General features: G+C 46.9%; 1 protein-coding gene across 2 annotated transcripts in view; it reads left to right on the forward strand.

The window, feature by feature from the left end:
• Positions 1-27096, forward strand: part of LOC138516014 (uncharacterized) — a 536325-nt gene that overhangs the window by 464351 nt on the left and 44878 nt on the right. For both annotated transcript variants that reach the window (XM_069630815.1, XM_069630816.1), the window contains one exon: positions 3059-3135. In XM_069630815.1, coding sequence (XP_069486916.1) covers positions 3059-3135 — 77 coding nt within the window. The remainder of the gene's footprint in view (positions 1-3058; positions 3136-27096) is intronic.

Below are 27096 nucleotides of genomic sequence, written 5' to 3' on the forward strand. Positions count from 1 at the left end.
AGAGGCATGTAGTGATGGTGCTTGTAGAAACCTCTCAGTTAAGATTGGCAGGCCAGTCCAGAGTGCACTTTTCTTGTGTGTGGGGTTAGTGATGCACTGACTAAAACAGAGGGTGACAAGGGCATTGCATAGATATGTGGCTGGGGGGTCATTAGGGTTTGAAAGCCCAGGTTTAGGTCTCCTAGTAAAATGATTTTGGAGGAAGCTTTTAAGTTATCCTGAAGTTTGCTTAAAGGTTCTGTGAGGGGCCAGGTGGGTGGAAGATTAGGTGGATGGTTTGGGTGCCTTTGGCTGAGGGTGAGAGCTTGAGCGAGAATAGATATGTGTTGCCCTCAAAGGAGGTGTTGATCTGTCTGAATGGGAGGTGGTCTCTGGCTATCATTGCGACACTGCCTCCCCTGGAGGTGGGCCTGTTGCTACAGAAGATTGAGTATCCTGTGGGAATGGCTAAGGATAGGGCAGGGCCGGAGGCTTTGTGAAACTAGGACTCAGAGATGATTATAACGTCAAGGTTGTGTTTAGTGATGAGATCATTGATGTCTAGAGCATGGGCAGGTAGGGAGTGAGCATTAATGAGGGTGCAGATCAGGAGGGCGGAATAGTGCTCCTGGAAGATGAGTCTATGGGTGTAGCAGCTTTAAGAGGTGGTTGTGAGTTTGGATGGAAGGTGGCTGGCCTAATGGTGAGGGGCAGATGGGATGGCTGCTTATTGAGTTAATCATTTAGATCAGCAAGTGTGTTGTGCTTAATTGGTGTGGGGTGAATTGAGGTCTTTGCAACCTATGTGTGGGCTTAGTCTTGCCTTTCTGCTTGTCATTGGTGATAAGGTGGAGGGGGTGTGCTGTGATTGGGCTTGGCAGGGTGGCTAGGGTCATGTCTATCAACTAACTGAGCATGAAGTAGTTGAGGTAATAGCAGCCATACTGTTGTGGGAGAAGTTGTGGGGGTTAGTGGAGGTAGCTGTGCACTTGCCTTAGGGTCCATGGAGGAAGAAGGTAGGTTGGAGACTACTACGTTAAGGCTGGATGAAGGCGGATTGGCATGTAGCCTAATGAAAATAATCCTTTGTAATGTAGAGGGTGTCCATGATACCAGTGCTTTGGGGCAGAGCGTAGACTAATTTTTGTGACATCTGTACTTTAGCATGCTGCCTAATGGACTCATGGGCTCACGCTGGCGGGATGAGAGGGAGGGAGGAGGAGCATATTGTGAGCCATGGTTGTACTTCAGCACTATGCCTAATGGAATCATCGGCGCATGCTGGTGGGGTGGGAGGGAGGGAGGAGGTGCTTGCTGTGTGCCATGATTGTGTTCATGAAAAGCAAGCATCACATATGACATCACTTAAGACATTTCAAATGCCATCAGTGATGATACCATATGAGAAATCAGGAAGTATACCACCTCTGACCTTTTCAGGGACCTTACTTGTAAGTATCAGCCATTGGGGAACCTTTTGCACTGTATTTGAAGATATATCACAGATGCAATATGCCATGTATTTTATGAAGCATATGCACATGACAATTATAAACCAAAGCTTAATATAAAATGGTTATGATGGGAACCAGTGACCAGCACTGGCCAAAGGGGATATGGTCTAGTTAATTGGGCATATGCCTCAACCCTGTTATCCAAGAAAAACACATAGTTAACTTTAGGGACAGAAAACTTACCATGTAACCACACCTTTGAGCTGTTCTAAAATCCGGCTTCCATTTTATTAAATTGCTGCATAGAATTTTCCTTTTTTCCATTTAAACTTACCTGAAATTGCTTATTCTACTATCTCACCTAATAATTTTCATGGGTTTACCTATTATCCATTATCATGTCTATAGAGGCTACCAAATTCTGCAACTCTAATAGCAGGACAGGCCAGATGTAAAGGATCTGCCTAACAAGCACTCAATTTCTTACACTGGCTGCTAGTCTGAAGAAGAATTGTGTTTAAGGCAACATGCATTACTCACTGTGACTACTATGGATTATGACCCAAGTTCCTTATGGATATGTTTTGCTACTACACCAAGGTTGTTCTCTGGTCTCTGTATCAGCTCTTACTTTGAAAACAAAAAAATATTTCAGAGTTTGACTGGGTTGCCCTGGCTTTACCACTTTGAAGTAGTCTTCTATTTCTCTCAAAAAGATTGTTGCTTATCTTGTTTCTAAGAAACTGTGGAAAACTATGCAGGGCCTAATGTTCCTAATACCAATGTACAGCTCTTATGTTTGTTCCTGTTCTGAAATCAGTGCTAAGATGTTATCCAGCAGTTGTCGCTCTATCAGGGTTGTTGCTAGATCTGGAAAAGATCCGGGGCTAGACTAATGTCGGGACTGTCGGGACTCGGGGCAAGCCAGCCTTTTGGAAGTAGCCCTTGAGCTTCTATCCGGGGCTACAACCAAAAGACCCGGGACTATAGCCCCCTCAGCTCCCCCTAGCAATGTCTATGTGTTCTATACAAAGGTACAATAATATAACATAGAGTCCATAGGTCGAATTTGTCTGGATTGCCTGAATATATATTCTCTGCAAGATCCCCAAAATAGTCGCCCAAAACATTCCTTCAACCCTATTGTTCCTTAGGTACAAAAGGCAAATGGCATCGACATGGGCAAATGTTTTGTGTTTCTTATCGTAAATTGGACCATAATGTTAAGGTGTGTAGGCAAAAGATTTGCGTGACACGTATCGGCCAAGTGATCATATAGGAATTGCAATAAAAAGGAGGTGTGCTTCCCAAATCTCTTTTTTCACAGAGACCCATATATTTCCTTACTTCTTCAGTTTAAGAGCTATATAATGCAAGGGGTAACAATGTGAGCCTAATACCCGCCATGGTGGGTGGGTTTTGCTATTAACTGCGAATAGTCCAAGCTAAAGTATGCCTCAATGACGCAAGGGCCTCTGTGATGGATATGGGCTGGTAATGACAAAGGCTGCCCGTCATAGCAGGTAATCATGACATTAGCACCCGGCACATGGCTGGCTGCTGATTGTGTTTTTATTTTTGTTCAACAAACGAAAAATTCTCCTCTTTCATTTCTGTTGTTGAAGGTGGTGTTTACACTGGACAGCAGATGTGAAGCCTGTCACAACGAACAATGCAAGGTGGTATTCCAGCAGATTGAGAGGTGAGGAGCCAATCACAGCGGCAGAGGGAGAGGCAGGAGTCTGGGAATGGCGAGAAGAAGCATTTTCATGCATAGAAGGGTGCGGGTGAGAAGCAGATACAGTTCTGTGTTACTGGTAAGAAGGAGTGAGGATGGTCGCCAGGGAGAGGCACAAGAAGATGAAACAGAATTCAGACAGTCACTGCTTGTTCACACCCCTGCTCCCTGTCTCCGAAATTATCAGCGCATCTCCCCTAATACGGACATATAGCACATCAAAGCCAGAACAATCTATTGTCATCTATGGAACCTATTCATTGTTAAGAAGCATCCCCGAAACTAAACATTTGTTCCGCTTTTGGTTCTAAATTAGTTTCCCAAATGCCTATCCAAGAGTAAGCTAATCCTAATTTTATTGTGAAGAATTAGTCATGGGGCCGTCTGCTTGTCACTTCCAAAATAAAGACTTTTTTGGCCCTCAAACATTTTTTATAGACCATGCAAACCAGCATATTGGTCTATGGTATTAATTTGCTTTTGGAAAACCAGTAGAGTTTTAGACAGCAGCATCAAATTGTTAGCATAAATAAGGGCTGAGTATCGATTACTGTCAAGTCTAGAAGAGAAAGCTACAATTCCTCTGAGATCTTTGAGATAACTGAAAGATAAATATTAAAGAAAAACAAGGAGATGACACAGCCCTGGTAAAACCAGTCCGCAATAGAATGTTTTTAAGTCCTCGTGGCTCTTGGTCCTATTCCCATCATTGTCGAAGTATCCGAGTATAATTTACATACAATGGGAAACAGCGATTACAGGATTTTTGTTAGTGTCCGTTTTCACAGCTGCCTATACTAATCCTGCCAAAATAAAATCAGCTCTATTAACTGTATCTGGCTTCCGATTCTCTGTGCCTTCTTAACACAATGAAAGTCTCAGAATTTAACAAACTGGATAAAGAGCTGGCACAGCTTAAAGTGCCTTCTATAGGCACAGAAGATTCTACATGGTTAAGGAATTGAAGATAAGTATCCAAATGTTCTTCAAACAAAGAAAAAATGTCAACTTCTGCTTCCATATCAGTCATGGTCTTCCTGTCCAGTATGCAGAATCCAAATGACCACGGCACACATTCTAGATAAACTCTTCTGTCTGCTGGACAAAGCAGTCTATAAAGTGTATCCCATGGGGCTCCAGCAGAGGCTTCCTGACAGCTTTGAGGTTCATTATCTGGCCCTGAAATGATCTACATTGTATTTCGAGTACCAACGATCTTAAAGTAATTCTCTTTCAACAAAGAACCACCATTCGCACCCGGAGAGGGGCTCTTAGCCAATTATCTGGCTGGAACAGCGGGCTAGAACACATTGTGTACTGCTGATGTGTATCTTCCGCTGTTTCCAGCCACCCACGCCCTTCCCTGGGAGGTGCCATCTTGACTTTGGGGTGGGACCTGGTAGCCTCTCCCTGTTGCATCCCCACATCTCCACCACAGAAAAACAAACCTTACCCTTTCCCCATCCCCCTCCCTCCATCCTTATCTTCTGGACCAAAGTTTTGTGCTCCAGTCCAAGCACTCATTTCGCCTGCAGCCACAATCATAGAAATAGAAAGGGGACTATGTCATTTTTCCTATAGCAGTGGCCATCTTGTTTTTATTTTTTAATGGGTATTGGGCTTGCGCATGATGAATGAACCCCATGGTGCAAAGGCTATCACCCACTTGTCGGCGGTCGGGCATGGCTTGTAAGACCCTGCCAAACTGAGCTCTGGGGCGAGTGCCTTAAAAAGAAGTACTGCTCAAATGACTTATCGCTGCCCAAAAATGTGCTAAAGATGCACAGCTATGTCTGCACATCTCATGTATATCAGTCACAAAAAGCCTCTATGGCATTCAGGCCAGCACTGAAATCTAGGTGTCCAACAACTTATTATGCTGAATATGTTAAAAAAAGCAAAGGTCAATGGGAATGTCACAGAGCTTGTGCATTTATAACTAATTCTTAGAGGTAAATGGCATAATAACCATCATTGTCCTAAGGCTAAAGAGACAATCGCCCCTGGAGTCCAATCAGGGTTAAGTGAGAACATCAAATAAAATATAATATCTCTTAATCATAACGAAACTTACATTCAATAGTAATAATGTGGACTTTGAACCAAGGCATCCAAGAGGGGAACATGTTTACCGAAGGTGAGAACTAATCACAGTGCCATATTTACCTTCAGAAAATTGTATCTGTAAAGTTCAAACTGATAAGACCCATGCATATCACTCTTATGAATATTCTATCAATGCACCGAGACTCCATTTCACTAGAAGTAGAGATAACGTGAAGCTCTAGGCTTAGCAAATACCTGCCATAACTGCAAACACAAGGCACATTCGACCAATGAAATCGTCTCTATCGGAAATGGTGCTATATTTATGAAAGGCTTTCACCAAACACATCTATGAAAAGGGAGGGGGGTGCAAATCGTTTTGAAAAGTGCATTTCTCCAATTGCAATTGAATGTACTTGCTTGCATGCTCAAAACACAAGGAATTATGTTTCATAGTGAATCCGTGGCGAATTGCTATTTTCTCTTTGGTAACATGATAGCAGACTCCCTCTTCTCCTTCAAATTCCTCGTTAAATCGTGGTGTGATTGTTTTAATGCTTCTCCTCCTTACACTGGTATTTCCCTGAACTGAAGACGAGCCACGAGCAATGCTTATCACTGCAATTCCTTTTAGCGGTGCCCCCTCTTCCATGAAGGTTGAATACAACACATTTGCAAATCCATAAGCCAACATTTTCTGTCGATGCATGTGCACTGGGGTTCAAAAAGTATGTCTAGAGGGAAGGACGCCCAGAATTAGGCATGTATTGCATGCAGATGCTTAAGCTGTTTCTGAATGAGCGGGGGACTTGCAAACCACAAAGTCGGCTAACTTTTTACTTAGTTAGGATTATATCATGCTATACTAAGAATATGTTTGTATGGTAGTCTGTGCACTGGATAGGTAGCAAGCACTTGCCGAGAGCTGGCATCCTCTCTCAGGCTTTTCTACACTAAAATTCAGAAAAGCTTCCATGTTTGTTAAGAGGAAACAAAAGAACAACATTTATTGCAGCCATGTCATTTCACATCAAATTTCGAGGATGTTCACATAAGTATATATAGTTCATGGATACAAATCATTTACAGGGTAATTCATAGATTTCAGCGCAGAGGCAGCGCACGCGAGTAGCGCAGAGAGGGGTCGTGCGCCAGCGTGCGCCAGCCGTGTGCGCTAAACAGCATTCTGGCGCACCGCGTATTCATGGAATTCCCAAGCCATAATGAGCGCTGCCGCAGAGAACATCCCGCAGCACCAGTTGCGCCCCCAAGAACTCCCCTTGCGCAAGGAAAAGCCATTGAAATCCCAAATGCAGCGCAAAGGGCCGTGCTAACCCTGGACCAGCTTACAGGTCTGCTACACTGCAATTACGCGAGCGGGGAACGTGTATTTTTGGGGTGCGCTGGAATTATCACACGCGACAAGGCTCGTGTGAGCGGGGTATGTCTATTTCTGGGGGTGCACATGGAGAATCACATGCGATAGGCCTTGTGCGAGCGGGGTACGTGTATTTAGGGGATGCACATGGCGAATTACACGCAATAGGCCTTGGGGAGCAGGGTACGTGTATACTGAGGGGTGTGCGTGGAGAATCACACACGATAGGCCCTGTGCGAGCGGGGTATGTGAATTTCTGGGGTGCGCAGGAAGGTTCACATGCGATAGGCCCTGTGCGAGCCGAATACGTGTATTTCGGGGGTGCGCGTGGAGAATCACATGTGATAGGCCTTGGGGAGCGGGGTACGTGTATTTTGAGGGGTGTACGTGGAGAATCACATGCGATAGGCCCTGTGCAAGCAAGGTACGTGTATTTCGGGGGTGCGCGTGGAGAATCACACGCGATAGGCCTTGGGGAGCAGTGTACGTGTATTTCGGGGGTGCGCGTGGAGAATCACACGCGATAGGCCTTGGGGAGCAGGGTACGTGTATTCTGAGGGGTGCGCATGGAGAATCACACACGATAGGCCCTGTGCGAGCGGGGTACGTGTATTTTGGGGGTGCGCATGGATAATCACACACGATAGGCCTTGGGGAGCGGGGTATGTGTATTCTGAGGGGTGCGTGGGGAGAATCACATGCGAAAGGCCTTGTGCGAGCAGGGTACGTGTATTTCAGGGGTGCGCGTGGAGAATCACATGCGATAGGCCCTGTGCGAGCGGGGTACGCGTATTTCGGGGGTGCGCGTGGAGAATCACACGCGATAGGCCTTGGGGAGTGGGGTACATGTATTGTGAGGGGTGCGCATGGAGAATCACACGCGATAGGCCCTGCCTGAGCGAGTGGGGTATGTGTATTTCGGGGGTGCGTGTGGAGAATCACAGGTGATAGGCCTTGGGGAGCGGGGTACGTGTATTCTGAGGGGTGCACGGGGAGAATCACACGCGAAAGGCCTTGTGTGAGCGGGGTACGTGTATTTCGGGGGTGCGCGTGGAGAATCACACGCGATAGGCCTTGGGGAGCGGGGTACGTGTATTTCGGGGATGCGCATGGAGAATCACACACGATAGGCCCTGTGATAGAGGGGTACGTGTATTTCTGGGGTGCGCGGGAAGTTTCAAACGCGACAGGCCCTGTGCGAGCGGGGTACGTGTATTTCGGGGGTGCGCATGGAGAATCACACGCAATAGGACTTGGGGAGAGGGGTACATGTATTCTGAGGGGTGCGCGTGGAGAATCACACGCGATAGGCCCTGTGAGAGCGGGGTATGTGTATTTCTGGGGTGCGTGGGAAGTTTCACACGCGATAGGCCCTGTGCGAGCGGGGTACGTGTATTTTAGGGGTGTGCATGGAGAATCACACGCGATAGGCCCTGTGCGAGCGGGGTACGTGTATTTTGGGGGTGCGCATGGAGAATCACATGTGATAGGCCTTGAGGAGCGGGGTACGTGTATTGTGAGGGGTGCGCGTGGAGAATCACACGCGGTAGGCCTTGGCCGAGCGGGGTACGTGTATTTGGGGGGTGTGCGGGGAGTTTCACAAGCGATTCCGCTTGCAGAGCGGGGTACGTATATTCTGAGGGGTCCACGGGGAGTTTTGCACGTGAATTGGCAGTGTGGGTCCTCCCAGGTGTGCCCTTTACCCCCTCCCCAGCCCTGCAGGCAGCCCATACCACAGGTGACTACCCTGCACCCCTGGTCATGTCTCGTAGGCAGCCCATCCACCCTGGGCATGCCCCCCAGCCAGCCCACATGTCACCATGCACTAGTGAGCACCAACTCATGTCCCCCAGCACCCCCACCCATCCAGCATTGACGGGCACCTGCCAGCAGGCCCCGACTCATGTCCCCCAGCACCCTCACCCATCCAGCATTGACGGGCACCGGCCAGCAGGCCCCGACTCATGTCCCCCAGCACCCCCACCTATCCAGCATTGACAGGCACCTGCCAGCAGGCCCCAACTCATGTCCCCCAGCACCCCCACCCGTCCAGCATTGACGGGCACCTGCCAGCAGGCCCCGACTCATGTCCCCCTGCACCCCCACCCATCCAGCATTGACGGGCACCTGCCAGCAGGCCCCGACTCATGTTCCCCAGCACCCCCACGCATCCAGCATTGACGGGCACCTGCCAGCAGGCCCCGACTCATGTTCCCCAGCACCCCCACCCATCCAGCATTAACGGGCACCTGCCAACAGTCCCCAACTCATGTCCCCCAGCACCCTCACCCATCCAGCATTGACGGGCACCCATCCAACATTGACGGGGACCTGCCAGCAGGCCCAGACTCATGTCCCCCCCAACATGTCATAAAGATGCACATTCATGGGCCTCATGTCCACCAAAATACCACTGCATGCCACCCCAGTCTTGAGACCCAATCAAGTTTCCCATCCACCCCACACTGAAAGGCCTATTTCATGAAACAAACCAAAAGTCAACTATGTACATCAACACATGTCCGTCACACACACACACTGGGTGCCAGTGATTGTGTAAACCCACATTGTGACATGCAGTAAACCAATGAGCGAATACCACACATGGAAGTAATAAATCAAAATGTATTTTGCACAAAATGAAATAAATGGAATGAAAACATGAAAAATATTTTAAACAAGAAAAGAAATGCATGTTCAAAAATGAAAAAAATAAATTGAGTCTCAATCCAAAGTAATCGAAAAGAAAGTAAGTCCAAATTCTCCGTCCACCAAAGCAAATCCAAATGATACGTACATTTTAAAATCCATTGATCTATGGTGATTTAAAATAAATTTTTTGTCATAAATCCACAGTTCAACTATTTACAAAGATTGATTCCAGGGTCCATGAACCCAACGAATGAAATGAAACCTATCAAAAAAAAAACGACCTAAAGAAGAACTATATACAAAAACGTGGGGCATTGTCCAAGCGTCCCAAAACAAATAAAAACAGAAAGGAAAGCTAACACTAACTAACTATATACAATGGCGGCGGGCAAGTCCTACGGCTCACTCTGTGATGTTCCGGGCCAGGACATCATCGAACTCCATGTCGATGTCCCTGAGGGGGGCCTCTGCCCTGGCCCAGAGGTCTCGCAAGGTTGCAGTCATGGCCTGTTCCAACTCCCTGCGAGTTGCCTCGAGGCACTCAGCCCGCCTCAATGCCCGGCTCATGGAGAACTCTGCCCTGACCATGGTGATCCGCGCCTCTTCCGCTAGCCGCCGCTTCGCATCTATCCACTGGCCCAACCGCAGCCACACGGAAGACACTCCCATTCCAGGGTCCTCCTGCCCTCTGGCCGATGCCTGCCCCTCTGATGTTGATGGCTTCGAGCCATCATCGCTCCCACCTTGAGCCTGCTGCTGCTGCTGTCCATATGCCCTGTCCGATGATGCCTGCACATCCTCCATCTGCTGGTCTCCTGTTGGTGGGGTGTTAACCTCTGCTGGACCTTCAACTCCCGACTGTGGCAGGGATTGGAGCTCCACCAAGCTGGCTGCGTTGGTCGGGCAAGGTCCACAGGGGGCCCTGGTGGAATCTGGGCCGGAAGACGGCAGGGAGAATGACTAGCGCATGTTCTCCACAGAGGAGGAGAGGGCCGCCAGAGTGCTCGACACATGTAGGAACCTCCAACCAGGGCCCCTCCCAACTCTTCGTGATGGCGTGCGTGGTCCGCCAAGGAAGCATGCACGTCATCACGAATGACACGCGTGTGCAATGCAACACCAATCAGGACGGAACCCATACGATCAGGGGTCTCCTCGTCCGCAGGTAGTGGAGAGCCAGATGACGTGGGCCTCCCCCCTACCCTCGGATGGGCCTGGGACGGGGCATCCCTCCTGGTGCATGGTGGTGCAGTCACAGGGTCAGGGACAGCGACATGCACAGGCCCCTCCGCGGCGACCTGTGCTGCCTCCTGCCCCTGGCCCTGGACTGCACCACTTGCACCAGTTGTACTACCCCCACCAGGCCCCATGTGCGGGTCAGTAGCGGGATCCTCCTCCTCTGTGTAGACCACCAACCTGGATGTTTCTGCACTGTCTTCCGCCATTGGAAGCCACTGTGGGGGCTCACCCAGCCCTTCCGCCACAGCCATAATGGCAGATGCGGCACCAGTCCCCTCGCTCCCGGATGATGTCAATTCCTGGGAGGGTGGCTGGGCCTTGCGTCGCCGCCCGGTGGATGCATCCCCGCCGCATTGCTGCACAGTGCCGTCTCCGCCCTCTTCTTCACTCAACGCTGCGTAGAACACAAGCATCAGGGTACTGTACAGTAGACCCCTAGACAGGAAGCAATAACACATGAGTGGCGCTGTCAAACATCACTTCCATCCTGTCCCTCCACAACACATGGGTCCATGCAGGCAATGCACATGCAGAAACAGGCACGGCGCATGCAATCAACATCAGCATCCATGTTCAAGGGCCTCTATTGACAGAAAGGTTTGGCTTCAAACTCACATGAATCCTGGCTCATACTGATCCCATGCACACACATCACTGGAGGGTCATGCATCAGGGCCCGTACACCACAGACACAGTGGATACAAGGGTGACTAGACTGCATAAGTGAATCAACAAATCGTCACGGACATGTGTCATGCATCCATGGCTTTTCAAAGTCACACACACGCTTCTCAGACACACAAACATGTACACCATACATGTACATGAGAGCAGCACCCATCTCCCTCCCCCATCCATGTCCAAGAAAAGAGACAGGCATGCATTCATGTGTGCATTCTGCATGCAGCTCCCCCTGTTGCATCGGAACACATGCACCATCCATGTGGTTCCAGCATGACTGGTCTCATATGCAGCACCATGATGTCCCTGCACACACACATCCATACATGGCCTATGTCACACATACAGGCAAGCAGCTGACTACCAGCACACTGCAACATGCCCTGTTTCACACAGCAATGCATGGCCACTTACCGCTCAACTCCAGATGGGTCTGCCTGTCAAGGACCTGGGCGTGGAGCGCTGGGCTAATGCATTCCAGGACCCTCATCTGGATGTTGCTCAGGCTGACCCAGCACCCCTCTGCATCCTCTGCCTTCATGAGGCGCTGGGCCTTGCTGAGGGTCCTGGACCTGAGGTCCTCCCAACGCTTCCGACATGCTTGATGTCACGGGTTGCCACCCCCTCCACGCTGATGGCAACCACTACGTCCTCCCAGATCCTCTCCCGTCCTTCCATGTAGGCGCGTGATGGTGTGAAGAGGGCATCATAATGCCCCAGAACTTGCTCCACCAGGACACCAACTTCCTTGTTGCTGAAGCTGGTAGCCCTCTGCCTCTCTGGCTGGGGGTCGCCTGTGGTCTCAGATTGTGTTTGCCCCGACATGGCGACCCTCGAGGCAGGTGTGGGTGGGCAACTGGGTACTGGGGCTGGGCTGTGGAGTGATGGTATCCCAGTCGGGAGTCTTCTGTTCCAACAGGGGTGGACACAGCAACTGGACCACTGCAGATGGCTGACATGCAGGCACCAAATAGCAGGGCACGTGGGCAGCAGGCAGGCAGGCAGCAGCAGATGGCAGGTGGGAGCGTGCTTGGGGCTCTGTGGGGCAGGAAAATGGCCTTTTGGGCAGGAGCGTGGTCTTCTGTGTGTTGTCGTGTGGCCAGCTTGATACGGAGTGATTTGGCATGTGAAAAAAGTACACGTCAGCGTGTAATTCGAGGAAGGGCCTTAGCACGTAAGCGCGTCTGTGACGTAATGCGCACAGGAGTTTCCCACAACAAGGGTGCATGATCATTGTACACGTGAAAAAAGTGCAAGTCCGGGAGGCACTGCGTGTAATTGGAGGAGTGCCCTTAGCGCGTACGCGCGTAAGTGATGTGGCATGTGTGGGCTGGCTTTAAAGGTAGGCGTAGGATGCCATTTTCTTATACATGCTTTTTGTGGAGAGCGAGCGTGTGATTGTTGTACTTCTTGTTGGTTCACACGCGATTACTTCACAACGGATCCAGTTCGTACTCCCTGTTTACTCAGACAGCGTTCATTTCTTCTTTTGGCGGCTGTGTTGCCAACGCGGACACATGCGTCTTTTTCACGTTCTTTTCCCAGGCAGACGGTGAGTCGCGCACGTATTTTCCAACTGCCCCCGTGTGTTGCGTAACCCTTCAGAGGTCATTCTAAGCTGTGTGTATCACACGTACGCTTATTTTTGTGTTTCTGGGTGGCACAGCGTAGTGCGGGTTCATTTTCCCACGCAAGTGGTCTACCAGGGGTTGCATGCACATTTAATTTTGTTTTCGGGGTGCTTGTGCATTGCGTGACCCGCCATCTTCCCCAGGGGTCACAGACAGCCTTGCTAGAGCACTAGGGTACGAATTCCATCTAGTACCCTACCCCTTTCACCCCAATTGCCCGGGACAATTGTTTACTGCAACTCCCATACGCACAACAACATCAGTGCCATGGTTGGGAGGTGACCAAGCAGTAAGGGAGGCAAAGGTGGCCGACCTCGAAAAGGTGGGTGCGGTAGGGGACGTGGCCAGGATGTGCAGGTTGGCTCAAGAGGCCAGTGTGTGGAGGAACAATCGTGCCCACCTATGCCCCCCCCCAATGGTTGTGGGAAATGTAGCTGACACGATCCCAGCTCAGCCCTTGTTAAACCGGCCCATATTGTCAACTGAACCGGCACAGGATGACTCCCATGCTGACTTCCATGTCTCCAAGTCTAAGCTACGTGTGGCGGTGAAAGTTGCTGTCACCAGGCCACGTGGATCTGGGGCAGCAATGTCATCTGCTGCCCCAAGTAGCCATGGTGAGAAGGCTGCAGGGGCAGCTGCAGCTCAATCCACCCCATCTCAGAGTCTCCCAGCTGGGACAGTGTCAGTCCAAGTCCTTCACACCGAGGTTGGTCCTGCCAACATCACCCCGCAGCCAATACCTGCATTGAGACCTTTGGTCATTGTGCCTTTGCAAACTTCAAGTACCCAGTCCACCTGCGCTTCTGCCCCTACCAACCAGAGCGGCGAAAGCCACTCAGGATCCGCACCACCTTCCAAGAAGAAGAAGGGTGCTCTTGCACTACAGGCTGGGACCCCAGACACAGCTACACACTCCGGCACGTCAAAAAAGCCTAGCTTCACTGACGCCGAACTAGATGCACTTGTGGCCTATGTATTGGCACATAGCCGCGAAATGGTGGTGACTGCAGGGTGCAAGACTACACCTACTCAACGTAGGGCCCACTGGCAGACCATCGCAGACCACATTAGTGCCCTTGGATTTGTGAGGCGCACAGCTGATGATTGCTATAAGCGGTCGAATTACCTGAAACGCAGAGCAAAGAACAAGCTGGCTTCCAATCATGCTTCTACTCTGGTGACTGCCAGTGGGTCTCCACCAGAGGACGACCAACTCACTGAACATGAGTCTGTCGTTGGAGCCTTCATCACAGAGGAACAGATCTGAGGCGTGGGAGACCTACCAGATTTTGAAGCATTGTCCGGTGAGTGCCCATGCATGTGTGTGCAATTATGTGTATGTTGCTTGGGTGATGTGTTCTGATTGAGTGCCAGGTGGGGCTGTGTAGTCATGCCTGGTATGGGCCAGCCATGTGGTCCCTCAAAATCATTCCTCGGCCTTCGGTTTGGGTATGACAGTATCCCTTCTGACCACAGTTGCCAATTTGCACCAGATTACTGCAGTTGCCCTTCAACTGTCATCTTGCAACTACATTGTTCAAAATGTTTTCCTGTTCATTCAGCCTGATTGTTTCAATCCTTGCAATTTTCAGGACACTTTTTTTTGACATACCGCCACATATGTGACATACTTCTGTCATACATTACACCCCACAATGGCCCACATTTATTACCTTGTTATGGGAATGATTTAACCACTACCATTACTGATTGAGTAATGGGCTGCACACAATCTTTATTGTTGAAGTGACCAACCATTGATGTATTCATCTGCCTGCCATCACTGTATCAGTGAACGCTGTATCTGTTGCAGAGTGTGGCACATGTGTGTTTTGTCACACTATTTTGCATGTTTCATCTCATCATGTCCATCTATCATGGATGTGTGACAGTACTGATTTTGTACCATATGGCTATACTTGTCAAATGTACCATGGCTATGCTACATGACATCTGTGTGATGGCATGTGTCATGTATGTGTATTGGACATGCCACTCACAGGCTAATGTGTGCTGGCAGTGCTATCCAGCATGCTGCACACGTGTTGCTTTTCCATCTTGGAGTCCTCAGTGTCTGCTTTTTGCATCCCCTTCCAACTCATTGACAGTGCATGCATGCCAGGGTTATAGTCATGTGAGACATGTGCAATTTATGTATTGGATCTCTGCCTCGTCAGGCTTATGTGTGTGCTATGGTGTTCATGCCTGTTTCCATTTGTTGTCTTTCATGTTTTTGCAGGTGATGAGGCACTTGATGCTGTTGAGGAGGAGGAGATGGTGCAGACCCAGGAGGAATCTCAGCCACAACTGGGCACCAGTGGAGGACGTGGGGTGGTGGTGGGTGAAAACCCAATCCTCCTGCAGACCATATTTTCCACGGGAGTCTCTGGGTACACCTCCGCAGACCTCTATGAATCAGGTGCTGAATCGGACAGTGAGACATATGTGCCATCGCAGGTGAGTGTTTTTGGCAGGGATGCTGTTCTGTCCAACCCACCTGCACCGGGGGTAGACCTCTGTATGGGGATTTCAGTGTTGGAAAGTCCACCTGTGGTGGTTACGGGTGCAGGGTCACACTCCACAGTATTTGCACCTGTTCCTGGGCCAGCAGATCAAAGGAGGAATGCGGTCCTGCAGCCTCAGGCAGTGCCAGCACAGCAAGGTGCAGATCGCCTTGCCCCAAACAGGTGTGGTGCCTGCCAACACGGTGGCCGTGCACCACCAGGCAATACTGTGTGGGAGAACTCCATATACAGTATAGCAGCACAACAGGGGGCATTGTGTGCAATGATGGTTCAGGCAATGGATAGGGTGGCCACTTCCATTCTCCCCCCTGAAAGGCAGATGGAGCTCCAGCAGCAGGCAACAGACCCCATTTGCCACTCACACAGGGAGGACATTTTGGCGTCCAGGGGCCATGGAGGACCATACCAGGGCTTTGCGTGGGCTGCCTCCCATATCACAGCCACCTCCGGATGTAGCAGCAGAGGGTGATGACAGCGACGGCAGTTCTCCCAGTGTAGCGTAGGCATGCAGGCCATGAGCCCATGGAGGTTTTTTTTTTTCCAACATCCACGCATGTGGGAGTAGGGGTGCACCCTGTACCTCATGCCTCCTAGGTGCCCCCCGACCCCCGTGTCTACACATGGGCATTTTTGATTTAAAAAAAAATATATATTTTACAGTGTGGCTCCCCTGAGCATCCACTGTGTATTCCAGCTGGGCACATGCAGGCTTGTCCTGTCTTTGGGTTAGATGCTTGGTTTCCTGACACACACCCCCCTCCTGCTTCCCCTTTCCATGGGCTTGCAAAGGGTGTGACCAAGTGACAGTAACTTACACAGTGACATTGGGCTCACATGAGTTGTGTGGGCAGTCTGTAATCAAAACTGTGTGTACATCCCTATTGGGGATTGTTGTTCGATTCTACACTGCATGGTGTATTGATATGTGCATGTGCATCCATGTCTTTCTCCTTATATACATGTAGGTTCTTCATGTCTTCACAAGGCTGTCTCCTTTGCAGATGCAGTTCATGTTGTATGCAGTACACTGAGACATTTGCCTGACATCAACACTCTGCAGTTGGAAGGGGTCGATGTGCTGCCTTAGTCAGGTTGTGGAACTTACACTACTTTAATTTTTTGCTGTCATGCATTGCCATGCTTTCATCCTGTACTGATGTTTTGTGTTGCTGGTAAGTATTTGTTCATGTGTGGTGTTTCTTGTTGATTACTGAGAGCATATTGTCTGTGGACTGTTTACATCAGGGACATTGCACTTTGTGAAACTTGTGTCATGTGTTGTTCATTCATTCTGTTGCTTTCACATTGCATGCCATGTCATGGTGTGTTGGGTAGCTGAGATGGGGAGGGGTTGGGTGACATGGCACTATTTTGATGTGGTATTTTGCAAGGGGGTAATCATTCCTGCTGCATGAATGTGTGTCTTTTTGTGACACAGCATTGGGTGTCTTTAAGTAGGTTGGGATGCACACAAAGTAACACTTCCAGGTGAACAATCTCAGGCTGGTATGGTTGTGACAGTTGACTGTCCCTTTTGTCATCATCATTGATTGTCAGCTGGTATGTGCCAGGCCTGTGTGCACTCCGCAGAGGTAGGATTTTGGGTCAAGTAATTTGCCACAAGCTGGGTACGGGCTGCATCACCACATGCCCTTTCACCTCCCATGCGCAGCGGCCTTGCATGTGGTTGGGGATGTGGGGGCACCATCATGTCCACCGGCACGCTCCGGCGTGTTGCAACATTGTGCAGGACACATGCTGCCACTATGATCCTGCACACTACTGGGGTCGCGTATAGCAGCTGCCCACCAGAGCGGTCAAGGGAGCGAAAGCGTGACTTGAGCACTCCGAATGTGCGCTTCACTATGCCCCGGGTTGCAATATGGACTGTGTTGTATCTTACCTCGGGTGGTGTGGTGGGGTTCCGAATTGGCATCATCATGTAGGTGCTCAGAGGGTAGGCACTGTCCCCTGGGGAGGTGATGATGGCTATCATTAGTGGGGTTGTCACATTACTCAGTATCTGACATGCATGCATGTGCAGAGGCATTTATACTCACCAATCAGCCGTGTATCGCCATGTCGCCCAGCTTCCATGTCCCGGTTTAGGGGTGACATTCTGAAAACGAAACTATCATGGCTTGACCCTGGATAGTTGGCATATACCGAAGTGATTATTCCCTTGGCATCACATACTACCTGCACGTTGATTGAATGCCAGTGCTTGTGGTTTCGATATATATGTGCTCAGTGGCCCTGGGAGGACATAGAGCCATATGGGTGCAATCAATAGCACCTAGCACTTTGGGGAAGTGAAGTGTGCCACCCGGTAAATGTCCTGCACCACGGCCTGCCTTTCTGCAGGTGTTCTGGGCATGTATATGTGCCTGCGGACTGAGGGGCGTACAGTCATGATGGCCAACACCTGGTGTAGGCCGTGTGACTGCGTGGCCTGTGACACACCCCCCACTATGGCACTTGTCCGCTGAAATGACCCAGTAGCCAAGAAGTGCAGTACATTGAGCACCTTTTCCAAGGGGCTCAGTGCTTGGGAGAACAGGGTGGGTAATGTGCAGTCATCCTCTCACTCCCTGACCAGTTCTAGGATTATGTGTGGTGGAAACCTGTATCTCCCATACACCTGGTCATCAGGCATCCCAAAAAGGCTGGTCCTGGGTAAAAAAATGCGGGGCCTGGCTATCCTCCCCTCCTGCGGTGTCCCACGACCACTGCTGTGAGGAACGGTATATTCATCATAGCGTCTGAGCTTGTTTGTTGTTTGCGCGCACATTTATGCTGTGTGGGGCCGCTTACACCTGCTTCCTGCTGGCGTACGTGTTTCTGGATTACCGCGTCTTTTTTGGCGCATGCCTTTCCCCTGTTCGATTCCCTGAATACGTGTTGTTGGCACGCGTGTGGGCGTTGCGAGCATTTACCTCCTGTACTTCCCCGTAACGCCCACATGTTCAGGTGTTTTTGCCCATTCCGCGTGTTATACCCCGTGTTATGCCCACTTTTGTTGTGTACGCTGCGCTATGTGCGCTTTCCCTGTGCGCATAGCGCACGCCGTTTGATGACGTGTGCACCCGCGTGCGCCACCCACGATTTAAACGCACATCCCAGGATTTACACTTGCACTGAATTCCATGAATCAATGTGCGCGGCTTTGGCACGCATGCGCTGCGATTTTCATGTTTGCGCTGCAATTTTCCCGCTTGCGCTCCCCTTTTCGGCGCACATTTATTCCATGAATTGGCCCGTTAATGTAAGGGTGCGTTTTGAGAAAAATGTAATTAGCACCAAGCCCAGTGCCCATTATGTACTTACTACTACATACATAAAGGCCTTTCATCAGAGACATATTCGTCAAATATAAAGACCTGTGGCCATTCTTATATTCATCAAATCATCATTGATTTATGCGGCCAGGAATCCATCAGGCTGCTGTTTTCCTCTACCCGTTCCTCATAGGGGTATTTCTAAAGAGTCAAATAGGAAAAAATATATATTGTATAATGGTATTATGGCTACAACAAATACTGAAGAGAACATTAAAAATAAACATTGTACAATTTTAAACATGTTAAACATTTTAACATAGTTTACAATTTTAGTACGTTCATTTCATACGTACAAGTCTAGCATAAGATTTTTACACATGAAATTTAAGCTACGGCTCATTTACATTTTTTATTTATGGTGGAGAGAAGGCACGGCCTCAACCATGCAAATACTCCTGCTTTTGCCTCGGTATTCATTTAGATGCTAGTGCAAATGTTATGGATTCTTAATCCACCTGCATTTTACTTCAGCGAAAAGTTGGTGGATTCCATAGGAATCCATGGTGTAAGCCACCTCCCAAGCGTACATGGCAGGCAGCGTTCACTCATTTCAGATGGAGGAGTGAAAAAATGCTTGCCTTTGTATTGAAACGTGAGCACCTAGTGCGCAGCCAGATTTGATCCTTTGCACTTCCCTGTATACTAAACTAATTAGGAGCCTTTTTCATGCGTCACATAGAGATACAAAATTGAATGTTAGCATGTGCCACATTTAGAAGGAATTCTTAACCTCAGCCTGCGTCACATAGAGATAGAACATTGAATGTTAGCATGTGCCACACTTAGATGGATTTCTTAACTTTAGCCTACGTCGCACCTAGATAGAAATTTGAATGTTAGCATGTGCCACACTTAGATAGATTTCTTAACTTTAGCGTACATCGCACCTAGATAGAAATTTGAATGTTAGCATGTGCCACACTTAGATGGATTTCTTAACTTTAGCCTGCGTCACACTTAGTCAGATTTCCTAGCTTTGACCAACCTCGCATCTAGATAGGATTGTGAATGTTAGGACATGCCACACCTAGATGGAACTAGAATGTTAGCATGCTCCACACTTAGAATTGAGAACATTGGCCTGTGCCGCATCTGGATAAGATTGTGAATGTTAGCACATGCCACACCTAGACGGAACTTGAATGTTAGAATGTGGCACACTTGGAATTGAGAACATTATCCTGCCCCACATCTAGATCATTATTGAGAAGGTTATCGAGTGCCACAATTAGACGGAATATGTAGATTAGCAAGTACTACACTTCGACAGAACTGTGAATGTTAGCATTTTAAATGTCATCTAACTCACTAACCAATATAAGATCAAACTCTCTGCATATGTATCTCTCTCAAAAAACTCTCACAACCATATCTCGCACAACAAGCCACATGCACTTCACCACAACACAACAGCACATAAGCCGCACCTACAGCACACGCGGACTGACTCCGATACTCGCACCAAAGCTCAGCACCCGGTGTCTACCGAGTTGAAGCTTCCAACAGTACACCACTCCTCTCACTATCCTACTCCCTCTTCACCTTACTAACCCATCCCACCTTCTCGTTTACAGATCCGCCAGAGCGCCTGGGGACCAATTCCGTTCCTGACGGTGCGCTATATGAGTACCTTTAACATAACATAACATAACATAACATAACTTAACATGACATAATACATAACTGCATCATAGATGTATGCAATTTGCACCTCCTTAACTATTACATAGCTTCATAATGTAATAATGTAAAATAAAATAAAATAAATATGTCTGCATCCCTAGCATTTAGAAAGGATGAATTGGTGTGTGTGCCTTCACAAAAACTGCAGACTTAACACTGTTAACTATATACCTAGCACATAACTGGTTTATTTTTACTTGCGTCCACCTACTAAACAATTGCTGTGTATACCAATCACCTACAGACCTTATCTCATGGTGCTATCCCCATAATATAAGTGTTGCTCATGGTGTTTCATCTACACCCCAATGAATAACTGGTTGTACTGTATTTTCCTGAACAACCTGCAATAAGATACATCAACACACTTATTTATTTTGTGTTGTATTCAGTCCTATCACACTGAGACTAGGCCCCTGACACATAGAGTATCAAACACAAACAGTTCCTTATACATTCTGGAATCACATAGCTGCATACACTGCTACACCAAAGGAACCCTTTCTGTAAGCTGACTAATAAAGAGGTGTGCCTCACACACATATAGCAGATTATGAACAATAGGGTTTATTGCATGTCGCTTTCAACAGGTAGTGGGTACGTAAGCCCCCAGCTGCACTGTCCACCTGCGTCGTATCCTTCTCCCCTTTCTCTGCAACAGCCAATCTCGATCTCTCCAACATTCTCCCCCAAGCACATTCCAACCTAGAATCTAGAATGCATTAAACTATACATATTTTGTGTTGCAGGGATCCACAACACCGGGATGATTTGTATATAAACACAACTAACAAACCTTTCCTTCAGATGTTCTGCTTTGTGCCTCACCACTTCGTTTAATTTCTGCTAATCCCATTCAACAAAGCCCACCCTTCTCAACCATGGTGGACACATCGCAGTGTGTGCCTTCCTTCTCCTCAGCACCTCAAATAGTATTGTGCCTGTAGTTGCATGTCAGGCCCACCTGTAAGCACATACTCTTCTGCTAACTAACTCTTCCCAACCTTCCCCTACTCCCAAAGCCATCCTAAGGCCTCACAATAGTATGATTACATTGTTCAACTTCACCATTGCTCTCTGAGTGATACAAAGATGTTTTGTGGTACGCTACCCCAATTCCCTCTAAAAATGACTACATAAACCTAGAGGTAAGCTATACCCGATAGTAAGTGATATATATTTCACAGACAACCCTCCCTTTGGAATACTCCATCCAGGAAATTAATAACCGAACGCATGTCAGCTTCTAGCGCAATCACAACTTCAACCCATTTAGAAAGACATTCCATGAGAACAAGGATATATTGCCTTCTGCCTCTTTCACCCTCTATCTGTCCCAGAATATTCAAAGCAATGAATTCCCAAGGTATACTAAGCAATTCCAAGGTCTATGTGGCTGTACATAGTTCTGCAATGTCTATATGCTTCTCCACACAAACTACATGATTTGATCAGTTGCTCTACCTGTGTTTCTAATCCTGGCCACCAATAATCAGCCCTTAGCTGCCCTTTGCTCTTAGTCATTCCGAAATGTCCTTCGTTCCATGCCTCTATTAGATTTGACAGTATCCCCAGTGGAGGCACAATACAACCTGCTTTGCACAAAGAAATGCCTTCCATACTAAGCGCATACTTGACCTTGTGAATGGGGCTAAACCTTCACTGTCAGTAGAGTCATTCCAGCCTGTCCTAACATACTCTATGGTGCTGCTCATCTTGTTGTCCACCCTGGCCCATATAACCCAGCCAGCTTCCATGCCATCTAAAGCATGCCTTCCATTGCAAAACATCTGGAGAAATTCATATATCATCAACTCTGGAGTTTCAGTTTTAAAAACCACACAGCACTGATTTAAATCTAGCAATACAGAATTGACTTTGTGCACTTATAAACAATGTGGATGAAAACTCATAGAGTGCACTCATCCTGTTAGACATCTCAGCCACTTTTGACATCATCAGTCACTAGATCCTCCTAAAAATACTGGAAGATTTTGGCATTAAAGAAACAGCTCTACAACAGATCTCCCCCTTTGTCATAGTTATAGTTAGAACCTAAACAACTACCGTGGGCTCCTACAATTTCCAGCCTCACCCACTTACCTGTAGAGTACCGCAAGGATCAACACTGCCACCTCTATTTTTCAACTTCTACATGACACCCCTACTAGAAAGATACATCTTGTATCTCCTGATACAACTATGCGGATGACACACAAATAAATTACATATTTGTGAACCACCCACCACCAAATGCCCTAGACATTAAAAACGACCTTGCACAGGTGGACGAATGGATGGCAGCAAAAGGACTGCAACTCAACCCTAACAAAATAGAACACATGCTCTGTAATCCTACAGGTTCAAAACTCCACCTCAATCCCTGGGCCTGATGAGATGGACCTGTGCCCAAACCCATCAACCACAGAAAGGAACCTTGAAGCAATAATGGACAACACCCTCACTCTTGATTCACAGATCAAATCCATTGTTAATAGCTGTTTCTCCCAGCTGTGCATGCTACACCACATTGTACCTCAATTAATATTCACCCCCAGGACTATGGAGATACTTGCTCTAATATTATCCAAAGTAGACTATGCAAACAGTCTCTTTTTAGGGATCCTGGATTAACTAATGAGAAAACTTCAAAGTGTTCAAAATGCAGCAGCAAGACTTCTCAGAATGAAGCAATTTGGATGCTGTGGGATATATTTTGGGGTTATACCTAATTTTCTGTTATTTTTATTATGGTGGTAAAGGTGGTATACAATGGTGGCAGTATTTCTTGTAGTAATTTGTTGGGGTATCTCTTTTACAGTGGTGAGACTTCAAAATATTGCCTAAAAACTGTTTTTACCAGGGTCACTTACTATAACTAAATACTGGACTAAATACACTCTGGGTGCGCAACTTATATATTCTCTTCTTCGCAATATTTTATGCACAATACTGCAATATGCAAAATCATAAAACAAACAAACTGAAATACTGCACATTCATTCACTTTCTAGCTAGATAGTTCATAGCACTTATTTCCCTTTGGAATATTTCTAGTCGCGCACTCGCTTCTTTGAGTAGGTCAAATAAAATGACAGACCACCACAAAAATGTACCAGAACACCAAGGGACTTTAGAAAGTTTTGTTTTATCGTAACAGATAAAATTATAATTTACCCATGGCAACAGCTATGCATATAACATATTTTACAGTGCAAGTGTATTGCAATGACCAATGGCACATTTCAAAAATAGAATAAGCTGGGACTAGTTTTACCAATCTGTCCTTGGAAGCAAGAAAGTTGGAAAGAGATGCACTTTGAGAAAAAGAGAACAAAACTGCAAAGGCATTCATGTGATTTTGAAATTGCTTGCACTTTTAACATCGACAACACCTAAAATGTCATGACCTATTTCTCTGAGTAACTGACCAACAGGCAATCCAACCCCCTCACTTTAGACTTATATTTACTCAGATATGCTGGCAATATTCCTGGCTCAGCTGAATAAGAGAATCCCCCTCACTCTGCTCGCCTGTTCTGCCCTGGGGTCACATAGATAAGCACTCGCTCCACATCAAATGGCCCTCAGCACTCGAGTCTGTCTGCCTGCCAGCTCATCTCAGCCCAGCATTCGAGGATGTCTGACCTAATTACACCCACTCACAGCCTTTTTAATAGGTGGTTCTGTCAATCGACGCAATACCTCATCATCTAGATCCACCCACCTCATCCGATTTGCTCTGTGTATTTCCCCTTTGAAGCAACTGCATTTCTGAAAAACAACGGTTACATGTCTTCCTTCGTTTCTTGACTCAACAATGGTAATTTAGCAGAGTGAAATGTCATGTTTGTTTAACTTACTGCACCAATCTCAGGCTGTCCAAAATTCTCTTTACAAAGCATCATGCACTTTACAAAACCTTTCAGGCTATTCCACATAGATTAATTTTCACTATATATTAATAAAGGGACATGTTACTGAGGTTTGATTAAGTATGTTAATATGTTAGCATTAGTTTTAATGCAATTCAGTCAATTGAAATATCATCCTGAAATAATATGCAATTTAAAGCATGTGCTCTGCATTTCTGTGTTCTGTACATTTTCCATCATGCCTTATGTATTGGCAATCACGTGTCTTGTGCATTTCTGCATTTCCGCATTTCTGTCTAAAACCCACACCACAGCTACATGTGCATGCTAAAATACTAAGCCCCTACTACACATAGCCCCCAGTAATTCAGAGCCCCCAGCTACTCCTCCTACAGTACCCATCAAAAAGGGTTAATTTCAAAACCTTGTCCTTCACCCATCATTCATACCACAGAGGGGGCACTTCCTCCTTCAGAAGTCATTTTCAAAACTACACTCCTTACAGAACACTTAGGTCCAGCAGATCTGCACTAGTGCTAGACCCCAAAATCAAAAATAAAGGGTAGGGAAATCATCTTCTTTAGTTCTGGCCATGAAACTGTGGAACAACATACCTACACCTGACTTTCAGGCTGACAGTGAAAGACTTGGCTTTTCAACCAACCACTTTGAAAGAAATTAAAAATAATAGAAACCAGCTAAAATCTGTGTACCAGAACCTTGGACTCATTTGGGGCAATTTGAAATATATTTGCCACTGCCATGTGTGGAAAAGCAATGTGATTCATGAAACTTCTACTGCATAACAATAGTCTGAACTTTAAACTCAGTAACATCTACAACCAGGAGCCAGGAAGCAAAAACACCCCTCACTTCTTACCCTAATCCCTCTCTGCCCCCCTAATCCCTCAACTAACCCCTCACTACTAACATCTTGCATCCTTACAACTCCCACACTCCTTCAGATCGACTCTGTGTCTAGTGTACTTAACATATTCAGACACTATCTATCTTCTATCAACAACAATGCTGCCAATTTTTGCAATCCACAATCCGAGGGCTGCCCCTCACTACCAACCAAAAACAAAATAGAGATTTTCATATCGGCACACAGGTAATGGGTACTTCCAAACTGCATCCATCAACTCCAAATGTTTCTGCATCTGCCTTCCTGCTATCTGACTAACACACCCTTCCCTCCTTCCTTACAGAGTCATACACAAAAAGGCCAACATTATTTGGCAGAAAGGCACTATATATGACCACTATGCGTTACAAGTTGTCTCTAAAAATGCCCTTCCATCTCTGAGAGTGCTGTGCTCAGAATAAAACAAATGATCTTTTTTAAATGTTTAATTAGCTGGGCACTGATTTGTTGTATAGTTTTCTTGGTAGCCCTACTGAACCAACACGTTTGTTGCAAGATGCACAATGGATATAATTCAATAAAACTAGAAACTACCAAACGCAGTTGTAGACCCTGTAGCCTGGTCATCTGATCCGTTTAGGGTCGAGTAAACTTGGAGATCATATCAATCTCTGCTTCCACTCTTCCATATTTTAAGGGAGGGGACACAGGAAAGGAGAGAGTGCATGGAGTCTCCCAAAGCCACCCCACAACTACATGAAACCCTTTAAACAGGTGCCACTGTGGACTACTGATCTGAATGGCTTTCTGCCTGCAAAAGATTCAGGTGCAGACATATCTTGAATTCACTTTAATTTAATAATGCTATAATAACATGACCTTCAGTTGGAAAATCATGTTTTTAATTAACTTGGTCCAAGTTAGTCCTACTTTTGTATTGATGGTGTGTGTCTAGTTTCTGAAATATTTAGTCTCCGTACATATAGAACTTTACCACACTGCTGAGCCCATTCTTTCCACAAGTCCGCAATGCTCCTTAACTTGTATACCACACGTAAAATCATTAATAAAACATAGTGAGGACTAGTGATGCACTCTACAGCTAATTAAGTTGTATTGTTTTTTGGGGCATGTTGGCACATGGGCTGACACTTGTACAGTGTTAACAGACACTTTATCAAGACTAAGTTCAATGTTCAATAGAGTGTTCTTAAATATTTATTTGATGGAACACCACAAAATCAGTATTCATACAATATATCAGCTTGGATGCTGAAAAAGTAGCTGTAAGGTTTCAAGCAGCTGCTCTTAACTTATAGATACATAAATAGAAGTACTCTTTGACACGGGATCACTCTCCAAATAAATGCATTAACTAATGGTCTCTAGAAAGTAGTGTTTCCAAGACATCTTGTCTCCAGTCTCAGCGAGGTGTTAACAACTGTTTCATCCTGCATTGTATACACAAAGACCTTAGGAGTATGGGAAATAAGCCATTTGGAATGCATTACCATGTAAGGTAGATAGTCCTCCAATGTTTGTTTGTGACCACAAAGAATATGCTTACTATAATGCAAACTATAACATTATTTCAACAATTTGTATCAGAAAGGCTGCAATGTAAAGGGTGGCTTACCATATAACCACTGAACTACGCAAAAGAGAGACATTTTTAATTCAGTATTGTTCTCTCTTTAAAGGCCAAAGAAGAAGATGGACACATAATATATTAAACAGTCATGTATCAATTTATGTTGCTGAAAATGTGTGTGCATAATGAAATTAAAATACTTTCTGTGAGTAAGACCGGACCACCAATATGCAGAATATACTACCTATCAATGTGGAACAGTGAGCTAAAAGTTACCCTTAGATCCATCTGCGCCTACAACAAGAGTAGTAATACCACTGGCTAATGTTGTGCTATGTTACTGTCTACAGTCTTATTTTATGTTAGCATTCAAATCTACCATGGGCTAGCAGCCCATTCATATTTCACATGT

Source organism: Ambystoma mexicanum, chromosome 6q (assembly GCF_040938575.1).
Source record: "Ambystoma mexicanum isolate Mex_15411 chromosome 6q, UKY_AmexF1_1, whole genome shotgun sequence".
Taxonomy (NCBI): Eukaryota; Metazoa; Chordata; class Amphibia; order Caudata; family Ambystomatidae; genus Ambystoma; species Ambystoma mexicanum.